We start from the raw sequence: 17,338 nt of genomic DNA on the forward strand, positions 1-17,338 counted from the left end.
CTTGGGAGGCGTGCAAGTTGTTTAGAATTTCGATGTGGGACTGTGGACTCCAATTGTGGGATCGCCACGCGTGCCCTGGGGTGAAGTTGCCCTAATCATGCGATCGGTAGGAACAGAACTGTAGCTAGGTGCCGAAGGCTTCCATAGCTCCAATTTGGTCCACGTGTCCGATGCTGATTGGTTGTTCATTTTTGGTATAAACAAGGAAAAAGAAAAAGAAAAAGAGGATGGGCGTGCTCGGGAGGAGGGGCTGCTCAGTGTGGGGCGAGGGAGAGTGGGATTGCAACCGCGTGGAGACAAATGGCCAGGGAATGGTTGGGTTGGGGAAGATCTTGCTCGGAGATGGTCGAGAGTTAAGGATTGTTCTTTAGAGAGAGACAGAGAGAGAGAAGGGTAGCGTAGGGGTGGAGTGGGTGGATTAGAGTTCAGAGGTGGCTCTGGCTTGGGGCTTTTGGGTGTGGGTGGGGAAAGTAGCTGGGGAGAAGGGTAGAAGAGAGGGGTGTTGTGGTTGAGATCCTTCGGTTTTTAATTTCTTTTAGTCTTTAAATTTTATTTTTATTTCTTAATTATTTATTTGTTAAATTGAATTCAAATATTTATAATTCTTTATTAATATCTTAACAGTAGTTTAACGAATTGAATCACATTAGCTAACACAATAAACATGAGCTAAAACACCTGGAGCATTTTAACATGTCATGATTTTCCATAATTTTTTATTGGATTAACATCAAAAACCCCTTCAAGGTTTGGGGTCATTCTCAATATGGGCTATGGAATTTGAATTTCATCAATTTACATCCCCAACGTTTTTAAATTTGACCAATTTAAACCTTTCATTAAGTTGACCATTTAGTCAGACGTTAACTGATGACGTGACCTATCTACTAATCAATCCCAAAAAAAAAAAAAAATTAAAAAGAAACATTATATATATATATATAAAGGTTAATAAAAAAAAGGGAGTTTCACTAAAACACCCAAAATGGAGATTGAAATTATAAAAAACTCAAGCACTATTTAAACATATAAACACACCCAAAACTCATCATTACACACACTCAAAACTCATTTATAAACACACCCCAAAAGTTGATTTTGGGGTTGATTTTAGGTGTGTTTTATGCTTAAATAGTGTGTTTTTTATAAATACAAATTGGGTTTATTTATAAATTTGTATTAAAAAAAACCCAGCGCCTTCACCACTCCCACCCCCTCTCACTCCAACCCTAGCCCCTTTCCTCCTCCGCATCAGCGCCGGCGACATCGACACCGTCTACCTCTGCACCCTAAGAGGCATCGGTTCCAATCCTACCCATCGGGATCGCGAGAAGAACCTTAAAAAAAAACCCAGCCTCTTCCCTACCCAACAACCCAGCGGCCCCACCACCACCCCCCTCTCGCACCGGTTCCAGTCCCGCCCATCAGGATTGAAGGTGTTCGTCTTCCTTGTGCTTTTAGGCCATGAAATTCATAGACAAGAAAGGCTCTAGCGTAGAATCAGAAGGCCCACAGAGCCAAGATCGAAATTTTTGAATATTCCTCCATTTTTCTCAGATATTGAATTGCATAATTTTCTTTTTATTTGATTTTTAATTTTCAAAAAAAGAATAAAATCCAAATTTAACTAGGACCTCTATTTCCATGTTTTATACTGCGGAAGTTCTGGTGGTTTGGAATACCTCCACATGCTGGGAATCATCTACATGGACCTAAAACTTGAGAACGTGCTGAATTGAGGGGGGTTTGTTCCACCAGTGAAGAAAGGAGCTGGCTTGAGACTGTCATTGGGTATATTTCTGGTTTTTTCATGGCTTTTGGTTGTGCAGAGAAAGAGAGAGGGGGCTGTGGTTAGTGCGGGAAGCGGTGGGGAACTGGCGGGGGGTGAGGAGCTGGGTTGTTGGGAGGGAAGGGGCTGGGTTTTTCAAGCTTTTTTAATTTTTTAATTTTATGTTATTTTATATGTATATTTTTTTTTTAATTGGTTAATAGGTGAATCCCACAATGAACACGTTATCAATTAACGTCTGACCAAACGGTCAATTTAACGAAAGATTTAAATTGGTTAGATTTGAAAACATTGGGATGTAAATTGATGAAATTCAAATTCCGAGGCCCACATTGAGAATTTGAGGGGGTCTTTTGATGTTAATCCTTTTTTATTTTTGGCATCATAATGGCCTACTAATTCTACCAAAACTAAATTTGAATTAGGTATCAGATACCTTTCCCTAAAAAATGTCTCAAAATAGAATGATCAAAAGTAGCAACAATGAAAATTCATATGTCCGGATTACCCGGTCAAAGCTATTCGATATTTGTATTTGCTTTTAGCGTCTGTAGATTTTGTACAGGGATACATCAAAGCATGGAACACACTAAGAGCTACCTAGAGCTCTTCACACATAAATAGGTTGTTATTCTGCTTACAGGCCAGCATTGAGAAAATGAAATTCCAAATGCGCAAAATATATATCATTTAAATACAAAGAGGACTGCTATGGTCAGTCACCCAACAATACAAACACTCACATGCATGATGATCCTTGCACTGGAGTTTCCATGTAAAACATGTCAATCCCGCAATCTTATTATCAGAAGATGTAGTCGGGCACTTGGAGGGGGAACTGCGCCACTGCAACATCAAATGGGCCACCCTTTGGCTCCCTCAAACTAAAACCAACAGAAACAAAGATGTAACTAACTAGCAAATGTTAATCATGATATCAGTTCAATAATCCCTTACAACACATTCGAATGGGAATTGAATATTTATGTCCATGGTTGTTACAAGAAAATTATATGCAAACAGTCATAATTTGTATATTCATATAGAGCTGAAATCAAAGTTCAGAATACACAAAAATCAAGTTGGTGAAATATCAGCCAAGTAGAAACATTCTTCAACATAACTACTTTGATATGGTGGAAGATGCATCTTTGTAGCCCCTACTAACATAACACAAACTCCTAGCTTTCAGGGCTTTGATTCAACTATCCTCTCCTGCTCCTATTACTCATCTAACTACCCCATTTCATGTCCCAAACTACGCTTCTAAGCAAATCAAGCTCAAAGGTGTTGTTTTGGTTTTTTTTTTTCCATGAATTATACGCAATGCTCTTTCTAAGGTTCATCACGCGTTAAAGCAATTTCTTTGAAATTCTACATTCTAAGCAAAGTTCTCACTTATCCGAACCTTCTTCAACCAGCAAGTCAACAGGCTCAGTATGGCTCAACTAAGATCCCAGTCATATGCAAGGTCAAAATCTGAACTAAAAGCTTGAACACATATCTACTTAGTTCAGGTGCTTGACACTGAAGAAGTAAAAAGTTAGGAGGGAAAGAAAATCATACAGTATTTTATCTCTTCTCAATGAAAAAAGCCTAAAAAAGCAGATCGAAGATGCAGAAGCCCTAGAATTTTTAGTACATGTGGATAAAACATAAAGAACTGAAACATTTTCTGCAAACCCTCTTTGCTCCAAGGTCAGTACATAACCACAGTAAAATGTTTCGACCAAAAAAAAAATCACAGTAAAATGCTTTTCAATCAACACTTTGCAGACCAGATAATTTTTCAGGAGAAAATTATTATATGCATAATGTATTCAGGTCGAGTACCTGCCAGGGATAAAAGCAAAAGAACCTTCAATAGAACCGGAAGAAAATGGTAGAGGTGTGCAACTCTCATAAACAAATTCGCTGTCACCTGGATGCAAAAGTGGGTACTGCAAACACGAAAGTATAAGATTTATAACAGAAATTTAGCCACCTTCAATGCATAGTTTAATTACAAGCATAAGTTTATCTTCAATATCTTTTTTTCATTTTTCAAACACTTGTCTATAAATAGGTTAGGTGAAACAGTACTTTTTCTGTTTGAGAAGAAACAAAAAATTTATTAATAAAATGTCAAAAACTGCAATCGGGCAGGGAACATGGAGTCGACTCTGAAATTACACTAGTGAAAAAACACAATTTAATCTACCTAAACTACACATAAAGGAAAAGAATCAGGCTCCCAAACTTAAAACCACGATCAAAGTCTTAAATATTGGTCTTTACGGAAACAATGGAGATCCAGAAATCCGGAAATATCAATAACATATCGATATTGGTAAAAATTGAAAAAAAAAAACAATGGAATTTGTGAGAAAGCTATGGAAACTTTGAGATATGTTTATTTGATCAATTATCTACTAATTTGATAAAAGAAATTGATAAAACTTAGTTGCATGGTGGGCTTGTGTTACTGAGATTGAATGTGAGACAAGGCTGACAGGCAATGTTACTTAGAAGGTTCACTAGTTACTACAGTTTAACTAAAACACATCAATTTCATTTATAATGATTTGTTACAATTGTTTGTTATTCATATATTTCATGGTGAATTAATAACAGTATTATTTAAACCAATTAAGTAGTTAACAATAATAAAATAAAATAAATAAAGAGAAATAAGAAACAGATATGGAGAATGCCGAATTCAAGATTTGCAAAAAAAATACAAAAAGATTAAGTAATTGAGAATAATAAAGTTACTTTAAGCTTTAGGAGATTTGTGGGTAGGTCATTTTTCTATGGAATAAGAGATAATTTCATTAAAAAATCTGACAAAAAATTGAGAACGAGAGGAGCTTACAATTATACAATATTTATAAGAGTGGAGGTGAGTAAATAGTTGGTGGGATCAGATGTTATAAATTATAGCTTACCTTAATAGAAGTCAACCTTTTCTTTCATTACGAATGTACGATAAATTTTCGAGAGAAGTTAACCAAATCAAACGTTCAAACAACTGGAAATATCACCCCAACAATTGCGCAGAAAAAAAAAAGGAAAATATTGATGAAAAAAATCGAAAACAATACGATAAAGTGCAGTATCCTGCCAAAATATCAGGATGTGAGAGAAACGAAATATCGGCCACAACATTATCAATATTTAAGACCATGACAATGATACATCAACTGATAGCTTTACAGTTCAATAAGAAGGAAGACAACCTGAACTCTACAGTGACCGAAGCCCAAAGGGCAGACCAAAAACTAATTTGACCCCAGAAGCTCACCCTCCCCCGACTAATCCTCAGAAAACCTTCTATTTGACTCCATCCATATGACCCAAAACAGAAGAAGACCTTGAGAAATATATTTCCATGGACTTCAACTTGAATCCCCTCAATAAGGGTTTAGCATCCCAACCATTCGTAGCAACTCCATACTTACTCCAAATCAAGCTTACACCACAAAGACTTGGCTTCCAAAGGGTATCTCCACAACCACTTCCCAGGCAAGGCTTTATTCTCTCCACTAAATTGCCCACACCTATGCCCCCATCTTGTTGCTTCTATTCTAGCCACCATGCTATCTTTCTTTCTGTACTATCTACCCAACCACAAGATATTTCTCATCAATCTTTCTAGACTCTTTGCCGCTGCAATAGGAATTTTGAACAAGGACTAATAATAAATTGGATGCAACACACTTGAATTAAAAGTGAATCTGCCAGCTCGTCATTTTTTTTCATATTTTCCTTCAAATAGCAGTGTCCTTGTTAATTCGCTCTATGTTAGTGACTTAATTAATTTCTTGAGGATATATGGGAGGAATCTGATTTCTCAGAGTATTACCAGGTTCATAAGCAAACAAGTTCTCAAGTACTATTATTCATAAAAAGGAATGTAGATGGATTTTTAAAAAGTTAGGTCTCACGATAAGACTAGCACACTTCAGGCAAGTAAACTATATGGACTAAGCAGGTCATTAGACTAGTAGCTCTAACACATAACATCAGACGATTTGTTTTCTTGAAACAAAAGCATCAGAAGATTGTTATAAACTATAATTGAAATACGTTCTAGGGTCATGTATTTGGAAAAATAATAATAAATCCATCCATTTAAAGATAATGATAAATCACTTGTGATCTGCTAAAAAAAAGAAATAAGGGTGTCAATTAAGATTCTGTAAAAAATATATATATATTTAAAAACATTGGACAACGGAAGTAATTGACCAAGTGAAATTGTACCTGTCCTACAACAGCTTCTGCATTAACATCACCTACCACGACATCTTTAGCACGGATGATCCAGTGCCTACAATGCAGTTGGCAAGAGCTGAATGTCATTCCATTGATGATGCATCCTTCAGGAAGAAGGGACATGCGGATTGAATACGCAAACAAATACTTTTCAGAAGTATGTTGGAGGTTAGCCAGTTCCGGGACAAACACAGCAGAAGCACGAACCTAAGATAGAATTCAAATAAGAATAAATTTATATAACAGAAAAGTGTAAGTAGTCATTATAATTGCATTCAGAATTAATGTCAAATATATCATTATAGAGAACAGGATTTTTGTAAGAATAATGGACAGGCCAATAGAGCATTAGAACAATAAATATAACTGTAATTTTTCATAGTAATGTTCAAAAACTTAATAGTTTCTCATACATTGCAGGTGGGGGGATGCTGCCAGTAAAAAAAGTATTTTATCCAGCCTGCCTGAAGCTCATGTCTGACACTTGAGATGCCTAAGATTTTTTAATATGTGGAAACTAGTGGGCCCTGTTTCAACAACATAGACACTACCTGCTTATTTCTCAAGACAAGAGGTAACGAGGAATTAAATATGGGTTTGCTGACTTGAACTGAGACATGGTCACAAACTACGAGCAGTTAATTCTCGATGCCAGTGCCCATTTGACAAAGTTAAATTTGTTCATTCCAATATACATCAAATGCCACATATACTTGCAATATTTGCTTGTTTTCTAGTAGGCCCAAGAGAAAGGAACCAAAAGAAAATTATTATGCAAAGAATTGCACATGCACATGTTCAAACACACACAATTGCCTACCTTTACACCATTTGTTATCGCAGTGGAACAGAGAGGGGATTCTTCTGGAAATTGACTGATGCTTCTGAAATTTTCTTCTTGACGAAGTTTAATAATGCCATTTTCTAAACGACGGCCGTGTTCTTCTAACCAAAGCAGCATTGCATCCTGCTGTTGATCAACACTGCAATCATGAACTGAACTAATCAACGCATTTGGTACACAAGGAAGCATTTCCCCATCAGCTCGAAGATTTCTGGTACCAACATAGAGTTGACCACTTGTACAGTTCAGGAAAAACTTCTTAATATATGTAAAAGATGCAGCCACAACAACACACTTCGATCTGACAGAAAAACCCTGTTTGCGTGTTATCTCCTCTGTTTCTGAGATGACCTGACGTAAAGGCAACAAATACACATTTATCAAGAGGTCATAAAATGAATAACCACCTATGATGCCCAATGGACAGCCAACCCCGCTATTTTGAAAATGTTTGTCCTCAAAATCTTGACCATCATGAAAACGATAGAGGATCCTCGTTGGGAGAGGAAGTTTCACTTTCAAGATTTTCTCCAACTCTTGAATATCAGCTTCTGATGCACCCTTGTTCAGTGTAGACTCAGCCTCTGGAAAATTAATAGTCAACCAGTTTCTAAGTTTGTCCCAACATTTTTTGACTCGCTTCACAAGCGACCAAGGATACATACTAAAAGCTTCACGCCATAATTGGTAACTTTCCTGGAGAGAGCAGGTGTGTTAGTACAGAGATAATATCCTTTTAACACATATCAAATATATAACCAACTAAAAAAGGCCTCAATTCTAGTTACTTCAAGGATGAAACATTAAACCACCATTTCCACAAAGCTCCATGAGTGTTAGACAATCACTAGACCCCAAACGAATAAGCTGTTAGGGAATGAGTCAACTGTGTGTATCTAGCATGCCTCCTCTAGCCCCATTGTGTACGTGGAGAGTTAAATGCAGACAAAGAGAGACATACAAGTGCATCCCCATGGTGCACCTTGAAAACCAGTGAAGGAGTTCGGGAATGGAGATTGGAGGTTTTGAATCCAGGACCTCTGCAGAGTAAAGCTTTGATACCATGACAACCAATAGACCCCAAAAGATAAGCTGTTAGGTAATGGGCCAACAATTTATCAAGCTAACAACAAGGGCTAGATTTCTTGGAAATTAAAAACATCTCTCACACCATGCGACGAGGACCAAATATGAATCTATAACACAACTTAAATGAAAAAATAGACACAGAAGTTGACTGTGTGAAGTGCATAAAGATATAATTGCACATATATAGACCAGTAGATAGTACTTATCATCACTCAAGGGGCCCATTATAATTAGCCCATAAATGCCTAAGAAATAATGCTGCTTAAATAGTATTGACACTTTAGACTCAAGAAGCAAGTTCGAACGCGCAACAAAACCAAAAGTACCATAAGTCTGGAGTATTTTAACTAGACCCCATAAATTACAAGGTTATAATTTCATAGGATAATTGCCCAGACCACTCCTTGGAATTTAAGTCTTTTACCCAAATTACCAATCAACCAATCAGTCATGTTGATATGCAGTCTGTGCAAAAGTTTATGATGAATTTCCTAACACATATCCACAAATGAAATCAATCTAAAAACAAAAGAGAAAGACTTTGGAATCTTTTAACAACATTGCAGTCAAATGAGGACCCCATGAAACCGACCCAGAACCCAAAATACATAAATAGGCACTAACTCACCAGCCAGACTGAAAATTCTGTAAGTTTCCTAGTTGCCCATTATCACAAACTCGGGAAATTTGACGCCAAATAAAAATTCAATTCAAAGGCAACAAATTTGAAAAGAAATACATGGTTTGTCTTTAAGTGGTAAGAATTTGATGGGAATACCTTGAAAGAAGGGATGAGGTTGCCATGAGGGTCGAGGGGTTGCGAAAGGTCGAGGTCTCGAGCACAGAAATGGGACCAAAGAGACTCTTCAGAGGCCGAAGCTCTGAGTTTCTTGCTCACGCAGGCTGCTCTTGCTGAGTTTTCGGCTTCTAACTTGCTTAGGATTGTGTGTAGCGCTAGATCACCCACTGCCTCCAAACCCATCATCTCTTGCTTAGGCTTGCGAGAGGTGTACTGCTACTTACGCTCTCCAAGGCAATGTCAGAATGTTCTATAGCGACATTTGTTTTTGGGTACACTCGGCCGAACCGACCAAATAAATTTGGGTGCATTTAATTGACATTTTAAAGAATTATTTTGGAACAAATAAGTCTTGTGGTTGTGGTATTTAATTAAGATTTTCAAATAATTTAAACAAGTTTTATGGTATTCTCAATTAGGATTTTAGAGCGTTTAAAAAGATTTTGTTTAAGTGCCAGCGTTCATAGCACTTGATGGAACTTTAGAATTCGTATAGAACTTGATAGACTTTCAAAAGACTTCGATATAATTTTTTAATAAACTTTCTTAAGATTTGTATGGCTTTTATTCCGAACTTTGAATATGGATATGTTTACACATTGGCCTCTTATGTAGACAGTATATTTCATTTTAGGGAAATAGCTTAAAATACCTCTCATTTTATAATTTTTTGTTAAAATACCACCATTCCCCAAAATTTTTAAAACTACCACCTATAAATACATCTTTATTGTAAACTGATTGCACCCATATCACAATTTCATAATTCTCTCTAAACTCTCTTATCTCTGTGGTTTTGTTTGCAATTTATGTGATATAGATATATTTCATTTCCTGCACTGGGAATCTATTAGTGGACTTAGTGAAGCATACAGCTTTCTTAAGATTTCTCAATTTAGTTTTGACTTAGTTTCGTTTAAATAAGTTCTACAACAATTCTACTTTTTGGCTTAGCATTATGTTGTTATTGGAATTTGGAACCTCATACTGTTTACAAAGGGTTAAAATATACTTTACCCACATGACCATTTCTTTTGCTGGGGAGTTCCTGCAAAATGCAGAGAAGCTTATAAGGATGGGCCTGCACCCAAGTGAGATCATAAGTGGGTACAATAAAGCCAGAAAAAAGCTTTGCCAATGATTTGCTAATCAGTTACTGATTTGGGTTATTAGAATTCTTCTGTTATGATTATTTACTCGCTTGTTGGAATATTGTAGACGATCGAAATCCTAGATGAACTGGTAAGCCACATATCCACTATGAAAGGTTTCTTATCTTTCTTTTTCAGTCAATGGTTGGTTTCAAGAGGATAACAGAGTCACAATGCCAACCTTTTTATTTTTTATTTGTTTTACAAATAGTATTGATGGTTTGCATAGATTTTTACGAATTATAGCATTCGGGAATAAGTGAGGATTTCTTTGGATAACTGATAAATAGTAGCTTGGAAACATCTCGACTTCAAACATTTTGGGTATTTAATGAACTTTAGATAGTTCTGTTTCATTAATTTATTGAAATCCATATGTTTCAGTTGGCCAGGAAGTTGTTTCGTATGAGATATAGGTATCAATCTTCTTTCTGGGGTTGTTTGTTGCAGGTTCTTTGCTCTCAAGTATGCTGCAGATGCTGCCTGCACTGTTTTGTGTGTATGACAATTGACTATTTGCGCTTGTATTGCAGGCTAGGGATCTTTTGTTCCATTTTAGTAACAATTTTGTTTAGGAGAAAAAGCAACATATTGTAGTTCATGCTTTGGAATTGCCACTTTTCTGTTACGATGGACATGTGGTATGCCCTTGTTGGGTAGGTTTGGATTGAAACCATGGTCGAGTGCTTGAGCCATGTTTAGTGAGAAGCTTGAATGGATTTTCTTTTATGTTGTATTTGGCCCTTCTCTTTTCAAGCATGCCAAAAATCATCTTGGTTTTGTAATATGTGGTTTGTGCCCAAATTACCGTGGATCTTGCATTTTTGTACCCAATATTTGATAGTTGCCTTCTTTTAAACGAAGATTCATTGAGGGAGAGAATTACTTTCCTTTTGAATATGAATCGATGTGCAACTCCAACTATCATTTGAAAGGTCAACATCAATTCATGCTAATATAAGGATGGATAACAATTGTCGTGTCCGTGAGATTTGAATTAAGGATTACTTTAAACAAAGTGGAGACTGGTATTATACCAAATGGCCATTGACATACAATATAATAGCAATAGTTGGCCAATATACATCACTATATAGGCAATATTAGAGCAATATAACCACAATACGATAGCACTAGTATTACAATATACATGCTATAGGGTGGCGATATGCATACACTATCTACACAATAAAAAGGCAATAGTAAGGCAATAGGCATACAATAGAATGACAATATTACGTTAATCTACATACAATAAACACACATCCATTACAGACTATATTTCACACGCAAAATAAATCGCCACCGAACCGTAACAATATACTATCCCGCGAAGGGAAAAGGAAGGCAACAAAAGATCCATGTACTCGGGTGAGAAGAATTGAAGTAGCACTCACCCTTACTAGAGGTCCATCAAAAGATCCATGTCTTTGTCCTTCCTCCTCGTTGCATGCACAAGGCTATGATGAGCCATTCCTTCTGCACCCATATTGAGCACCTCCCAGACACTAGCTACATCAATGTCACTCCAATTGTAGTCTGGTGAGATGACCGAAGCATAATCTCTGAAGATTTCGAAGCCGTTGTTGAAACATTCAACCATTTCATGGTTATATTCTTCAGATTGTGTGAATTTTTCGACAGCATATTTCTTTGTCTCTTCCAATTTTAACTTCAGGGACTCTAACTCTTTGCTTCGACTTTTTGCTTTTAGAGTTTGCTTCACTTCTCCAACATATGCTTTGTTCAACTTGTTGCCCAAGTTTCCCATAACTTGGTCATGAATATCACATTTAGTCTCCCACCAATCTGTTGCCTTAGACAAATATTGGAGGTCGTGCTTGACGGCTGAGATTTTTTCAAGCGGATCATTGCTCTCAGCCTCACTTCCAGATGAAGTGGGATCGTGATTGGGAGTCAGAGGTGGAGATGGGAATGGCACATGCCACAGCTGGTCCCCCTAGTAATTGACATGGTCGTTTGGAGGGCGTACATCAGACATCATTAAGTATTGTAGGGGAAAATTCACAGCTGTCGACTGCAACAAAACAAAGAAAGGTACATTCAGTCTCCAGTTGTAAACAACAATATGCCTATTGTAGCGGAGAATGTTTGCCTTTGAGAAACAGTACTTACCTTTCCTGTTAAGAAGGTGGCTATGCTGCACTTACATATAGAAAGCTGAAGTTATATGTAGGAACGTATATGAAGACTTTATTGGGTATTTAGTTGGTCATTCAATTGATGGGATTGCAAACTACAACATTTACTCCTTGGCTGTAATTTACAGCAGTAAGCATTACATTAACAACAATAAAATTGGCTTACAAACGAATTTACAGCAAACCTTAAGGGGAAATTGGAAAATAGCAAAAGTGCAAACTTGTAAAATAGGAAATAGAACAAAAGGAAAATTGGAAAAATTGGAAAATTAGAAATACAAAAAAATGGAAACTTGGAAATTTGGAAAATTGCAAAATTGCAAAATTGGAAAATTGAAAAATTGGAAATAGGAAGAAAGGAAAATTGGAAATAGGAAATTAGGAAATAGGATAAAGGACACTTGGAAAATAGGAAAATTGGAAATAGGAAAAAAAAAATATGACGCTTGGCAAAATTGGGAAATTGGAAAATTGGATATTTGGATAATTGGAAAATTAGGCAACTTAGAAAATAGGAAAATTGGAAAATACGAAATAGGAAAAAAAAGGATACTTTGAAAAGAGGAAAATTGGATTATAGGAAAATTGGAATTTGGAAATTTGGGTAATTGGAAAATTGGAAAATTGGAAATTGAACAAAAGGAAACTTGGAAAATAGGAAAAAAAGGAAACTCCGAAAACAGGAAAAATGGAAAAAAGGAAGAAAGGAAAAAAGGAAAAATGGAAAATTCGATATAGGAAATAGGAAAAATGGACACTTGGAAAATAAGCAAATTCGCAAATTGGAAAATGGGAAAATTGGCCTCATTGTATTAGTGGGCTCCACCGCTATTAGAGAGGTGGTACAATTGTGGTATGAAAAATGTGGTAATCCTAGCATTACTCAATTGAAAAATAGGAAATAATGCAACTTGGAAAATAGCAAAATTGGAAATAGAACAAAAGGAAAGTTAGCAAATTGGAAAATTGGAAAATTGGAAAAAGGGAAAAAAGGAAACTTAGAAAATAGGCCAATTGGAAAAAAGAAAATTGGACAATAGAAAAATTGAAAATTGCAAAAAACCTGAAAATTGGATAATTGAAAATAGGAAACAGGGACACATGGAAAATAGGAAAATTGGAAACAAATTGAAATTGTGGAAATGGGAAATAAGACAATTACCATATTGGACAATTTTAATTACTTTCTCAATTACGCAAAGTAGGCAAATTTTTTTAAATTAGATAATGGCAAAATAGGAACATTGAAAAATTGGAAAACTGGAAATAGAACAAAAGGAAACTTGGGAAATTGCAAAATAGGAAATAGGAAAAAATAGGCAAAAATAATGAAAAATTGGATAATTGGATAATTGGATAATTGAAAAAAAGGACACATGGAAAATCGGAAAATAGGAAAATATGAATAATGGAAAAATGGAAACAAATTGAGATTGCTGAAATAACAAATAAGACAATAACCATATTGGTCAATTTGAATTAGTTGGTGAATTAGGCAAATAGGCAAATCCCTTATTTGTATTACATAATGGGAAAATTACCAAATTCAGAACATCCAAATTAGAAATATATTACAAAAAGGCATAAAGTCAACTAGGTAATAACTCCCGCCCAATACTATCCCGCCCAAGACTCCTGCCAATCCCTCCCGCCAATTACTCCCCCTAATCCCTCTCGCCAATAACTCTCTCAGTTACTCCACGTCATTAAAACCTGCCTATATTAATCAACCCAGCTGTTTGAAATGAAAACTTCCATCACATTAACTCCTGCTTGCAGCCATTACCTTCCCTACTGATTTCACTCACATCGCATTTAGTCCCCCTTGTTTCCAATTAAGTCCTACACCAGCCTACAATAAATATCGAAGACTATGGACCATAACCTCACACCAAACCCAACGCTTTCAATTATTGAAGGAGGGGAGACTGAAATAGAAGCCAAGTCACCCAATTCACTCACTGCAGACTTGGTCCATGGCATGCAGCAATGTCGAGGCAATACCATGTTTTGAAAAAATCTCCATGCAGACATAGTTTCAAAAATTGTGGTGGGCCAAGCTAGATAGGGTGTCATAAAAAAGCGCACAATTCGCTCTCGTTATCATGCCTGCATGCATCTCCTACATATAAAGGCAATGAAAGGAAAAATTGAAATTGCCCCTGCCACTGCAATTATGGTATTCAAGGAATCAGAAGAAATGGCCAAGTTGAAGCAACAACAAGTGGAAAGCGGATTCGAACTATTTCGTAAGTTTGCAAAAATAGTGGATCCGGCAGGAAATTGGGGCAACATCACTGTGCCCGGAGTCATGAATTTCATGATTCACCGTCGCCGCACTTGAAGAGTATGCAACTTCGAATTTGTCAACAGTAGGGAAATGGAACTATGAAACCCCAAATCTTTTTGTATTATGTAACGATGGGGTGGGCTGTTGTTGTATTATGTAAGTTTGGAAATTGGATTTTATGGAATGATGATGCCTCTTTTTGTATTTGTGCATATACAGTTTATCATGTCCAATTCAGTGGCGATATAGCAGCAATAACTATACAATAAACATGCGTATAATGGCAATATTATATCAATAAGAGCACAATAGAGTTACAATATGATCCTAAACGTACTGCATCAGAATGTTTTGTATATTAGTTTGGTCCAAAAAAATACAAATAAATAATAAACAAAAAAGTAATTACAAACTGGAAAAAGGATGAAGTATACATCCCTTAAAAGACATATGGCCTACATTACAGACCTTCAAAATGAACTCTATATATATATATATATATATTATGCATGCCTTGTAGCCATCACATTCCCCCCAAAATTACAGAAACATGACACCCTAAAACCTCATGCTCCTTCCTCTTTCAACCCTTAAATTATCCATTGGATGCCCAATACTAGATGACTGCTTGGGGGGTGGGATACCCTGCAACTCCATAATAGAATTCGTAGGGGAGAGTGGTTTCGGGAAGACGCAGCTTTGTCTCCAACTTACGGTATGAGCTCAACTCCCACCCTCACATGGCGGACTAGGGGGCTCATCCGTCTACATATTCATAGAATTCAGCTTCCCATTTCGTCGATTGCAACAACTAGGCAACCTTTATCATACATCATACCCCAACTTAATAAGGTTGGAGCCATTGGAAGACATATATGTTCATGGCGTTCATGATGCTCAACAACTCATCCATGTTCTTGGAGACATAGAAGCATTTATTGTCATTGATCACACCCGCCTACCTGTGAAACTCATTGTCATTGATTCTATTGCTACGTTGTTCCGATCACAGTATCAGACAACACTGGCAGATTTGAAAGGAGGTCTAAAATGTTCTTCAACATATCCGGGACATTGAAGGGTTTAGCACATAAGTTTGGGTTGGTGGTGGTTGTCACCAACCAAGTGGTGGATTTTATTGGGCCACATGATGGAGTGAATGAGGTGAGGTTGGGAAACTTGGAGTCCCTGGACATATCAGGCAGACGGGTGAGTTCGGCTTTGGGACTGGCTTGGGCACATTGCATACATTCAAGAGTGTTCTTGGCAAGACATGAGCGATCTATTGGGGTTAACATTCGTAATGCTCCTTCAACAACTATATGTAGTGAAACACATATGACATTTCACCTTGTATTTGCCCCACATCTGGCCCATGCATCGGCTGAATTTGTAATCAGAAAAGAAGGTATAGTCGGAGTATCACGGTAACTGTGTAATAAAGGAATCCTAAGCACTTTAATGTTTCGGATCCTTTTGGAATTACATTACAGGGCCTTTAAGTTCGCACTCACAATTTACATTGCAATGGCAATACCAGTACAATATAATAGCAATCTGGAAGCAATACAACATGCTGTAGCAATGCAACCCAAATTATGCAAAATTAAAATAATTCCCATTCAACATAACACGAAACCCACCACAAATAAAAGTAAAGTTTACATGACCTACAAAAGCAACACAAATCATATTGTCTAAGATACATTGCGCAATGGAATATTGTTTTTACAGGTGCTTTTATTGTGGCCTGCGGAACCGCACCTTGAGCACTTTCTTGTAATAGTGCCCTCTCTTTGCGATGGAATTCTTATCATCTTTCGTTTGCCTGGCATGACCCTTGCCATGGGAGGTAGCAGAACTCGACTTCGAACATCTTCAGAATATCCCACATTCTGTGAGGCTATACTGGGTAGATGCTATCCGAATAAGCATCCATCCAGGTTTTCCGAGTGTAATACCGAGAAGCCTTTGAGTATACATTTACGTTCAAGAAACGGCAAACTGCAACTACATGCTTGCAAGGTAGCTGCTCAAGCTGAAACTTTCTACAACTACAACTGTTGTTCGTCAAATCTAAGGCTGTCCATATCACTGTCCAAAACATTAAACTATGCGTTATTTACTTTAACGACATTCATCCTTACAGCATCCTCCAACCTATTCCTCAACTTCTTCTCTCCAAAATTGGGGCACAATGTTGCTGTGCAATTCAAAGCCAACTCACGACGTTCGGTGAACCATTTCACAAGGAGATTAATAATTTCCCTTATCAAATGAACCACCGGCAGAATCCTTGAAAACCTAAGGACTGAGTTGATTGACTCAGCAATATTTGTTGTCATTACATTATAGCGGCGTTCATCCATGTGAGCTCTAGACCACTTATGTAACCCTACCTGTTCAAGATGTTGAGCAACATGTTCCTTTCGCTTGATCTTGCGAAAATGACAATCAAATTCAGCAATGGAATAAGATTTCGCAGCCTGCTCAAAGTGCATAAGTATTTGATCACGCTTTTTCAACCTGCAAGTGCGTTTCATGTTCCCCTTCATATGATAAAAGCATATGCCATGTTGCGCAGTTGGAAAAACTTTGTTCCACACATTCTCTATGCTAACATTGCGATCAGAAATAATAACAAGATTGGGACACTCACCAATGGCTTCATAAAGTTTAGTGAAAAACCAATGCCATGATGCATCCGTCTCCAAATCCCCGATCCCAAAAGCAAGAGGATATATATTTCGATTACCATCGAATACATTTGCTACAAACATAATGCCCTTGTACGGATTTTAAATGAGTGGCATCCACGGCTATCACTGGGCGCATGGAAGAACGAAACCCTCTAATACATGCGCCAACCGCCATAAATAAATACACAAAGTGATTGTTCTCATCAGTTTGGATGTGTATTTTTATGCCGGGATTCATATGCTCCAATTCATAGCAAT

At 37.0% G+C, this 17,338-nt stretch overlaps 1 protein-coding gene and 2 pseudogenes across 3 annotated transcripts; 1 reads left to right on the forward strand and 2 right to left on the reverse strand.

Annotated features, from left to right (window-relative positions):
- Positions 1–2,285: 2,285 nt before the first annotated feature.
- On the reverse strand, positions 2,286–9,094 carry SKIP16 (SKP1/ASK-interacting protein 16). 3 transcript variants are annotated; one of them, XM_008224209.2, is made up of 5 exons: positions 8,758–9,094; positions 6,867–7,586; positions 6,035–6,253; positions 3,623–3,729; positions 2,286–2,673 (listed from the first exon to the last, which is right to left on the reverse strand). In XM_008224209.2, the coding sequence occupies exons 1-5, from the start codon at positions 8,962–8,964 to the stop codon at positions 2,595–2,597; spliced, it is 1,332 nt and encodes a 443-aa protein (XP_008222431.2). In that variant the 5' UTR covers positions 8,965–9,094; the 3' UTR covers positions 2,286–2,594. The 3 variants fall into 3 exon arrangements, with proteins under 3 accessions (XP_008222431.2, XP_088901816.1, XP_088901817.1); XM_089045690.1 differs by having other exon boundaries at positions 3,648–3,729; positions 8,758–9,059; XM_089045691.1 differs by lacking the exon at positions 3,623–3,729 and having other exon boundaries at positions 8,758–9,059.
- Positions 9,095–11,331: 2,237 nt separating this feature from the next.
- Positions 11,332–11,931, reverse strand: LOC148920496 (uncharacterized; annotated as a pseudogene).
- Positions 11,932–14,931: 3,000 nt separating this feature from the next.
- On the forward strand, positions 14,932–15,812 carry LOC148920497 (DNA repair protein XRCC3 homolog pseudogene; annotated as a pseudogene).
- Positions 15,813–17,338: the final 1,526 nt, after the last annotated feature.

The sequence above is a fragment of the Prunus mume genome, linkage group LG2, assembly GCF_029339155.1.
Source record: "Prunus mume cultivar Tortuosa linkage group LG2, ASM2933915v1, whole genome shotgun sequence".
Classification (NCBI taxonomy): domain Eukaryota; kingdom Viridiplantae; phylum Streptophyta; class Magnoliopsida; order Rosales; family Rosaceae; genus Prunus; species Prunus mume.

What these genes read in the sequence shown, in the direction of transcription:
- SKIP16 (XM_008224209.2), bottom strand. Translation starts at nt 8,964, where the DNA reads ATGATGGGTTTGGAGGCAGTGGGTGATCTAGCGCTACACACAATCCTA. An exon ending in CGATAACAAATGGTGTAAAG is followed by an intron (nt 6,254 to 6,866) that starts GTAGGCAATTGT and finishes ATTCTATCTTAG; the next exon opens with GTTCGTGCTTCTGCTGTGTT. An exon ending in TTTGCTTTTATCCCTGGCAG is followed by an intron (nt 2,674 to 3,622) that starts GTACTCGACCTG and finishes TGTTGGTTTTAG; the next exon opens with TTTGAGGGAGCCAAAGGGTG.